At 38.4% G+C, this 9,756-nt stretch overlaps 2 protein-coding genes across 2 annotated transcripts; both read right to left on the reverse strand.

Annotated features, from left to right (window-relative positions):
• Nucleotides 1–5,978: 5,978 nt before the first annotated feature.
• On the reverse strand, nt 5,979–6,692 carry MELLADRAFT_92308 (uncharacterized protein; the record flags this gene model as incomplete). The annotated part of the gene is made up of 1 exon (XM_007405754.1): nt 5,979–6,692. The coding sequence occupies one exon, from the start codon at nt 6,690–6,692 to the stop codon at nt 5,979–5,981; it is 714 nt and encodes a 237-aa protein (XP_007405816.1).
• A 1,588-nt stretch (nt 6,693–8,280) lies between these two features.
• On the reverse strand, nt 8,281–8,706 carry MELLADRAFT_59883 (uncharacterized protein; the record flags this gene model as incomplete). The annotated part of the gene is made up of 1 exon (XM_007405753.1): nt 8,281–8,706. One exon carries the CDS (start codon nt 8,704–8,706, stop codon nt 8,281–8,283), a length of 426 nt encoding a protein of 141 aa, XP_007405815.1.
• Between the last annotated feature and the right edge of the window lie 1,050 nt (nt 8,707–9,756).

Consider the following 9,756-nt stretch of genomic DNA (forward strand, 5'->3'; position numbering starts at 1 on the left):
GATTTCATTGGGGATATCTTTTTTTGCAGGCCCGCCACGTATTTGGTTCATTTATGAACTATCTTCAGGCAAATACCAGCTTTCCAATGCACTCAAAATCGAGTGTTTTGAGCCAGAATTGACAAAGTTATGGGGTTTTGTAGTAATCAAAATTTTCTCTCAGCACTGATCAGCCAAATTCCAGCATCTGTTACAGGTGGTAATCTGGTGATTATGAGGGTTTATTGTTAGTACACTCACCAATATGAACCCCAAAAATACGGAAAAATATGCAGATTGGAGATCTCAAACCAAGGAACAGAATGCATATTTTTTCATATTTTTTGCTCTGTTTCTGACCTTTCCAGATTTTTGTATACAAATAATTTAATTTTCTGCCCAGAAAATGTTATGTTTCTTGTAGTGTAATTGCCTGTGATGTCCCATCATTTTCCACATTTTTCCATATTTTTACCTGCAGTTTTGAAGATCTCCCAAAGAAAAATGATTTGGGTAATATTTGGTCAGAAACTCAGATTTTGTCCAAAACTACCAAGGCTTGGGCAGAAACTTTTGAGCACTCACAAATACAAAAATTTTACTCCAATCAATTTGGCAGTTGCAAATTATGAAAGCCACATAGTGGGTCTACAGTTTTCATTTGGATGCTAAAACCATTACAGCAACGATTTATAAGCTTTTCTAGATTTGCTGATGGGGACCGTGATTGCTGTGCCTTATGTGTTTTTAGACACACACCACTCATTACAATGTGTATGTGGTAGCACTGCCAACATATTTACCTTGGATTTTTTAATCTGAGATATCCTTGGATGCCAAACCTTGGACAGAAGCTTCCCAAGGTTTTGATCCAAGGTAATTCTCATGGGCAAAAGAATACCTCGGACAAGGTCTGTCCAAGGATTTGCCTCCAATGATGCCTTGGATTTCTCAACCTGAGGCATCTATTTTGGCAGTGTAGAATAAACATGTAGCATTCACAATGTGGAGACATTGCAGATTTTGATGCAAAATTGACAATTTCATTGGTCTCACAAGGTTAATGCCTCAATGACTGGCAGTTTTGGACATAAACTGAGTTTCTGACCTGATATACACTGCTGCTGTAAAAATCAGAAAAAATATGCAAAATAATGGGCACACATGGGGGATGCATCCCTTATTTTTTCCATATTTTTCTGACCCCTTCCACCTTGTGTATAATTTTCTATATTTTCTGAATTTTATAAACTCAGTGGTAAATTTGTGATCTGGTGTAGTGTGACCTGATATACACTGCTGCCGTAAAAATATGAAAAAACATGCAAAATGATGGGCACACATAGGGTGATGCATCCCTTATTCTTCCATATTTTTCTGACCCCTTCCACCTTGTGTATAATTTTCTATGTTTTCTTAATTTTCTAAACTCAGCAGTAAATTTGCAATTTGGTGTAGGGTGAAACCAATTATCACAACACCCTTCCATTGAAATCCATTCACTTTTTGTTAGGGTTATTAGGATTTTCTTTTTCCTCTTATTTCATTTCATAAGTATTATTTACTTTTTCATTAACTTACTGTTTTATTTAATTTCTAATTTAATCTAATCTCTACTGCACGAAAAAGCCCACAAGGTCATTAGATGATATGCTATGTAACTTGAATCATACTTAGATCAAACAAGTCACAGCGCGTGTGTGGGGGGGGCCGGTAGGCCTCGGGTCGCCTGACCGTGTAGGCTCTCTGCGTGGTAGGGTGCCGGGGTGGGTGGGAGGTAAAAGAAAATTTTCTGAACAAAAAGAGGGAAAGTGTTCTGTTTACCTCTTTGTTATGGTCTGGGGAGGGGATGATGACGAGATGGAATATTCCTGACTTCGAAGGAGGATTTCCAATCATCCTCCCTCGAAGTCGTGGGAGAAAGTTTGGGCCCGGTACCGACTTGTACCGGGCTGTCTATCTCGTCGTTCATCCTAGATTTCTATGGAACTATACAGGTGCCGTCGTGCCTTTGGGCACCTGTAGCATTCCATTGAAATCCATTCACTTTTTGTTAGGGTTATTAGGATTTTCTTGTTCCTCTTATTTCATTTGATAAGTATTATTTACTTTTTCATTAACTTATTGTTGTATTTAATTTCTAATTTAATCTAATCTCTACTGCACAAAAAAGCCCACAAGGTCATTAGATGATATGCTATGTAACTTGAATCATACTTAGATCAAACAAGTCACAGCGCGTGTGTGGGGGGGGGCCGTAGGCCTCGGGTCGCCTGACTGTGTAGGCTCTCTGCTACCAGTTCTTGGGACTTGACGTCCGGGGCCTGCGGAGAGCCTGCTCGGTGAGTTCTGAGAGTTTGTTCCTCGCGGGATAGTTCTCTATTCAACAGACGATCTCACTGCCTTAATGGTTCTCAATCTCTCATGTCTCATAATCTTTCAACATACCATTCTCACAATCTATATATTTTTACACATGTGTTCAACTACTTATATTTCCACTTATAATTTCAGCTCTTTCCATATACCTCATTTAGTCAGTCTCGCAACCGAGGATACTCTACTGGGTGGTTTCCTCCTCTTTATCTGTTTTCATCAAGTTCCAAATATACACCGCATCTCTGATATCTTCATCGTTATATTTCCTTAGATAAACTTCGTAAGCTTTTGATTCCCATCTTCCGTATTTTATCACATCGTCTAAGGGCTGACGATCGTTCCACTTGAACGTTGCACCTCCTACTCTGAAGGAATGTCCGGATAATTGGTGATTGTCATCATATTTTGCCCAAACCTTCTTATAAATAGCAATTGCGGAAGATTTCAAAAGTGTAATCAATTTCTTATTCTCGTAATACGAAAACAGTGGTAAGTGAATCGAAGGCAGTGTTGATTCTCTTATTGTTCTATTCAGGGCTGCGTAAGGACATAAAAGTGACGGTATACGGTCTAGATGTAGCCATTGCACTTCCCCGGGCTTCACAGTTTTTGTATTGTATAGAGCAACTTTTAAGTAAGTTTGATTATGCGATATGATGTCTTTAAATGAAATTAGTCTCTTATTCTTATTGTCTGATACTAATTCACCTAATCTTGCCATTCCCCAGAATGCTATTAAGGCTACTGTTAGAGCCATCCTTTCCTTTTGGTTTCCTTTTGATAATTCCTTAGCCAATTCTGCCAGGTGCCTCAGCTGAACCGGGTTCTTTTTCTTTGGTACATTCTTCATCTCTGCATCAGCAATACTGGATGCCTTTAATAATAATTTAATTGTTTTATCGTTCTCAGTCGGGTAGGGGAGGCCGTGGAATAAGTGCCAGGACCTAATGCCTGTGATATACTTTGTAAGTGTTTTTGCTGTAATCTTATGCTCTTCATTGAGTATTTTTACTACTTCTTCATCTTCTAAATTCACCTTGCCTTGTCTTCCTGCCCATAAAATAAACTCCCAGAGTGTCTTTTGATTTAAAGGTAGTAGCTCGTTACGTGGTATGTTGTTAGACTCAGCAAATCTTTCCAACTTTGCCATTGCCGTACTATAGTTCTCGAGTGTTGCTTGAGTCCAACTTCCGCTTAACAATCTAATCTTAATCTTATTGTTCCTCCAGTCAAACAATCTTTAACATCGATTTGGACCTTATCAATCAATTTGGACGGGATCGATAAAACAGAAGACAAGTGAAGTGTAATAGGGTATGAGAATGGAATCTGATGTCAGTGTTGTTCTTTACTTTTTTTTTTTTTCCACTTACCCGTTCACATCTTTCAAGAAGTACTTTATTTTATTTTCATTTAGGATCATTTTAGTCCTGATCTCTTTTTAGAATCGATTGTAGATCTTCCGGGATGTTGATCAAGACTTCGGACTTCCACTCCCCTTCCTTCCAAATCCCTCTAGAGAGGTCGTCTGCGTTATTTTCTCCGGACAAAACTCTCTTAGCAACGATATTGCAGTCAAGCCTTGTAAGTTCTTTTTGAATCCTCTTCCACTCTTTGTTGACAAGTTTATTTCTCAAATTCCGATTCCTGATTGTCGCTTCAGTTGTTGTGTTATCAGTGTAGACGATGAAACAGTTTGATTTCGTTGGTGACAGTTTTTCGACGATTAGCAAACCTAGTCAAACAGCGACTGTCTCTAGCCAGGCTATGTCACGTTTATCATTTTTATGTGAAACCTCCCTTGATTTCCATCCTTCAAGTAATTTAAATTGAGCCCAGCGACTCCCGATCAGTATCCCAAGGCCAAAGCCGGTACTAGCGTCTCCGACCCAGTCGATCTCTTTCTGTGGGATATCAGGTTTGAATTGCAACCTATCAAAAGTTACCAATGGATCTTTCCATTCCATCAACTCGGTTTTTGCCTCGTTCGGGACTTCCCTCAATGCTTGAGGATTATACCAGGACTTGTCGAATTTATATAAACTCCACAAATAGCACTTCATATTTGGTAGTATGTAAGTCATATGACTTAGTTGACCCACTATCTTCTCTACCTCCTTTTTACTACACTTCTTTCCTACTTTTAATAAATCATCTATCTTTTCTAACCTTTCCTTCATTTTTTCTTCTGGTAATCTAACTGACTTCTCCTTCCCATTCCAGATGAATCCCAAGTATTTCTGTTCTAGGGCCCAGTGTTGGAATTTCTCATTGTTTGACTGTACTCCAAGGGCTTTGGTGACTTGTAATACATCCTGCATGTTGAGTCAGTCCCCTTCCCGTTTCACAAACATATTATCATCCACCCAACGAAAAACCTTCTCCACTTTCAATATTGACATTATAATATCTTTCCATGCGTCTGCCATCCAGCCGAAGGTTCCACAACCTGCTACTCCTCCAAAGGGAATTCTTGTATCTATCCAGATATTACCTTGGAAATCTTTTATGGTAAGATATTTTCATTGAGAAGAATGTGTAAGTCCTTGTCGATAAGCTTTCTCCCAGTCCACTATAGCTAACCATATTACGATTGATATGTTCTCTTCAAAGTAAGCTGCTACTGTGTTAAAATCATCCCATGTTGTAATGAAATCATTTTTATCTACGAACGAGTTAACTGAAGGTATTAAGTTATTTTCTACTTCATAATGTAAGTTTTCTATGATTTCTTTCGCTCCATCAGTTTTTCTCACTTCATCTTCATCTTCTTTGTCACTTTCTTCACCATCTTCTCTTAAGTCTTTTCCTTCACTTGCTTTCCGTTTTTCTAGCTTCTTGATATGAGTCTTTGGGTACAAAAGATCATTGATCATTCGCAGGGATCCGTCATTATTAGTCACACTCCCCATCGGATTTGACCTGAAAAATCCCCATTTCTGGAAGACAGTCTCGTGCGTAAAAGGTCCAAAAATCCGCCCCAATCTTCTTTCTTTGTACAAGTTTTTCATTATCTTATCCTGTACTAACAAGGCTGACTTATGGTTGTCAGGTGTAAACCATCTCAGGTCTCCAATTAGGTGTTGAGGGAATCCCTGATCAAAGCCTTTCGTTAATCCCAGCCAAACCTTTTTCCACTTATCTGTCAGCTTACAGTCTTCTAACAGCAACCTCCACTCCTCCAACACCATTTCACATTTTACGTTTTCTGGCCATCTATCAAGTGAGTCTTTTGAATCTACTTGGTACCTATTTTGTTTGTCTCCGTTTTGTATTTGAATATCTTCGTCATTTACGAGAGCATTTTGGATCACATTTTCTCGCTGTGTAGCTCTCGACTCGGGCAAAACTTTGTGGCTACTCCTTTTTTTTTTTTAACGTTTCATGAGTAGACAAGGACAACAAATCACCATCAGTTTATAATTCTGTTTCTATCTCCAAATCAGGATTCAGGTCTCTCAGGGAAACATCATTCAGAATAAGAGAAAATTGAAACATCCAGACGACACAACAACATTTCAGATTGCACCACAACTTTTAATCTTTTATTCTGAAACAAAGCATTTAATGAAAACAAATATAACAAATTTTATTCTCCGTTCACTTCTGGTATTAATAACTCACTTAGTTCCAGGCACTACCGGTACAACAGGATCAGCACTTTTACTTTGATTTCTTGATTGATTTCCTTCAATCGTCAACCGGTTGAAACTATTCGGACCGATTGCTGGTCGTTCGCTTCCAAATGTTTGATAACCACCTCTTCCACTGCCTTGATTATACGCATGATACCCACCTCTTCCGCTTTGAAAATTGGTCTGACTGTTTCGACTTTGATTATTATGGTAAATTTGATTGTTTTGGTACGGGTGACTATTACTATTATGTCTAAAATGTTGGGTATTCATACTGAAGTTATTATTTTGCTTTGCATGAAAGTGTTGTTTCTTGTGATAGTTTGGGTCAAAGTTTTGACCTTGAGCATGATAACCCTTAGGTTTCCTTATTGCTCCACTTGATCTTTCAGCTACAGGGTGACTATTCCATACCGGTAAATTTTTACCTGTTAACATATCTGCATGTGTATCTACAAAGGCACCTGCTGTATCCCAAGAACTGTTTTCTGGGTAAACGTTTCCATCAATTGGGCTGGTATGTTGCATAGGTCCGCCGAACGTGTATGGGTTATCGACGTAATTATAATCAGTAAAGTGCTTTGCGTCTCTCTCTGCTTGTTCAAGTAACTTCTTGTCTAAAGTGCCTACATCAGCCATCCCTCCATTACTCAATCTATTTTCCCATATATTACGTCTATGAGCAATATCGTAGCGCATCGCTGTGGGCCACTTTCCATAACAATCAATTTGAATCTGCAAACAATTATCGCGATGAGCTCTTAGTCGAGGGGCTATTGGTGAGTGTTTTTGACTATCTAATACATCATATTTAGTCTCTTGGTATCTAATCATCAATTTAAATCTGACTAGCCATTCAGCAAAGGTTAAACGGTATTCATTTAATACAGGGGATCCTGTGTAGGCCGACGTATCTGCTTGACAGGTCGTGGTCTTTGCCTTCCGTCGTACATAATTCGAATCTTGGAGTAACCATTTTGGGTCGAAAATTGACACCGGCATGTGGATATTTTTATTTATCATGATTTCATGCCAATAAGGAGATAAACCTGTCATATAATTTCCTAATTGTTCACCAAGTTCCATATTTGTATTGATGTCTTTCTTGGTTTTCGTCGTATCTTTAGATTTCTCTGTTCCTTCTAAGGATGTCGTGACAATTTCTACATCCATATCAAAAAGGTCGACTTCTTGCACTGGAGTGTTATTCTTCAGACACCATTTCTCATATTTGCGTTGCATTAAGTCAAATCTAGAAATTTCTCCTTGATTTGCTAACAAGCGTAGATTGTGTAACCACTTTTTATGAGTTAGTTCAATGATCGGAGGTTCATTCATATTTTCTACTGAGCGGCCTATGTAACATTTTTTGGACATGTAAGTAACTTGTTCTTTTTACTCTCTTTTTTTTTTTTTTTTTAAGAAGGGACTTCGAAGATGGGATCTGGGCATAGAAAAAGGGGGGCTTAGGAGAGTAGTATTCAGAAGATCTGATAGTGAGTCTTTTCTGACTTCTTGGCCAAGTAACACTTTACTAGGTGTCTTTACCGGTTAACGTTTTACTTTATTTTCCATATTTATCTTTTTAGGTCTTTCTGTTATTCATATTTCAGTTCAGCCTTTTTTAATTTCTTTTGTTCACAGTTCGCGCTTTTTTTTTTTTTTAAGGTCAGGTTAATTATTTATAATTTCCTTCTTTCTTTGTTATGTGGTTAATCTGATGATAACTTGATGACTTCCTATCAATAGGTTAATCTTTCTGGGTTAATCATAAAACCTCCCATCATTTGGGTCAATCATGTGACTTCCCTTTAGGTTAATCGTATATCTTCCCTTTAGGTTAATCATATGATTTCCTTTCACATACAGGTTTAATCTATTGATTTCCCGTTTTTGATTATGTGGGTTTCTTTTACTAACAGGGTTAATCTATTGATTTCCCATTTCTTATCAGGGTTAATCTTATGATTTCCCATTTCCTATCAGGGTTAATCTATTGATTTCCCATTTCTGATTTCTGTAGACTTTTACAAGGGATAATGAGTGTGAGAACGAGGTTTTAAAGATGGGTGTGTGTTAGGGGATAATGAAGGGCGATTGAAGAGGTGTGTGTTAAGGGATAATGAAGGACGATTGAAGAATGAAGAAGAATGAAGGAGATGAAGTGCAGAGTTTTACGAAGGACGGAGAATCATCTGGGGAAACAATCTATTGATTCACGTTGAGCACTAACCTAAACCTGTCATCAGTCCTCTACCATTTTCACCTTTGTTAATCGGTGCGTTTATTAACATTTCTTTGCTTCATGTCGATGAATTCCTTGTTCTTGATTTCCTTCTTTGTTCTGATTCTGATTTCTTTCTCCGGTTTGGTTTTTTTCATCTACCACCATCTTACCATTCTCTCCACTACCACCGCTTCTAACATCACCGCTTCCTTGAATACCTCCACCTAAATCGTTGTTATTGATACCACTACCTAAATTTATATCACCATTACCTCCACCTAAATTAACATCTCCACCTTCTACCATACCACTACTTCCACCATTATCACGACCGTTGTTTTCTTCTCTCACTTCACCTTTTCTTCCCCTTGTTACCATCCCCTTCTTTTTTCCTTTTGAGCTTGATTCTTGATTCAGATTGCTTCTTTTGTTGAGTTCTACATCATCTAATTTATCTGTGTATTCTTGAGGGTCTTGGTTTGACATCTTTTAAGATAAAAGAAAATTTTCTGAACAAAAAGAGGGAAAGTGTTCTGTTTACCTCTTAGTTATGGTCTGGGGAGGGGATGATGACAAGATGGAATATTCCTGACTTCGAAGGAGGATTTCCAATCATCCTCCCTCGAAGTTGTGGGAGAAAGTTTGGGCCCGGTACCGACTTGTACCGGGCTGTCTATCTCGTCGTTCATCCTAGATTTCTATGGAACTATACAGGTGCCGTTGTGCCTTTGGGCACCTGTAGCATTCAGTTTAAAGACTTGATGTTTGTAACATGCTACGGTTTCCTTTAGGATTGTCACTTGGAGCTCAACTTGTCTTACCCACATTGCAAGGGGACGGTGGTGCTTGCCCCAGCAGCAGTGGAACCAGAGAACGTTGTGGTTCTGGAAGGAATGTTGTTGATACAGAAAATGTAAAGAGCATTTGTGTGCTTCAACCTGTAGCCCCAGTAACTACTCAAGCTATCACATTGCCACCTATTGCACCTACATCTGTTGTACCATCACCAAGTCCTGGCATTTTTCCTTCTTCTATTGTTTCTAAACCTATTACTCCGGCAAAACCTCTTCAAGTGAATTTTGGTTCTAGGGTTAGAAATTTTGCCTGCAATTTAAACCACTGTCATTACCATATAACAACAATAACATTGTGAGCAAAATTGCAGAGGTTGAGAGACTTGTTCAAACTTGTTTTGATCAGTAAAACACAGAAATTAATTGTCTAACAGGAATGAGATAAAAGTGTTGCATGATGACTCAAGTCTTGTATGTGAGTTTGTGGAAGATGTAAAGGATACTAATAGTATGCTTGATAGTAAACTAGAAGCATTTGAACAAATATTAGATCAACATGGGAGAGACCAAATGTCTTTCGCTAACTTGATGAATATTACAAGCACAGCTCCTGAGGAGCTTATGCGGGAGACAGAAAATATGTGTGAAGCTATGGAGAATATGACTCTCAAACGTGAAGAGGAGAGACATTTTATTTGAGAAATTCATGTTGACATGGCTGGACAGTTATGAGACATGAAAC

This window comes from Melampsora larici-populina, assembly GCF_000204055.1.
Source record: "Melampsora larici-populina 98AG31 unplaced genomic scaffold MELLAscaffold_4, whole genome shotgun sequence".
NCBI classification, from domain to species: Eukaryota; Fungi; Basidiomycota; class Pucciniomycetes; order Pucciniales; family Melampsoraceae; genus Melampsora; species Melampsora laricis-populina.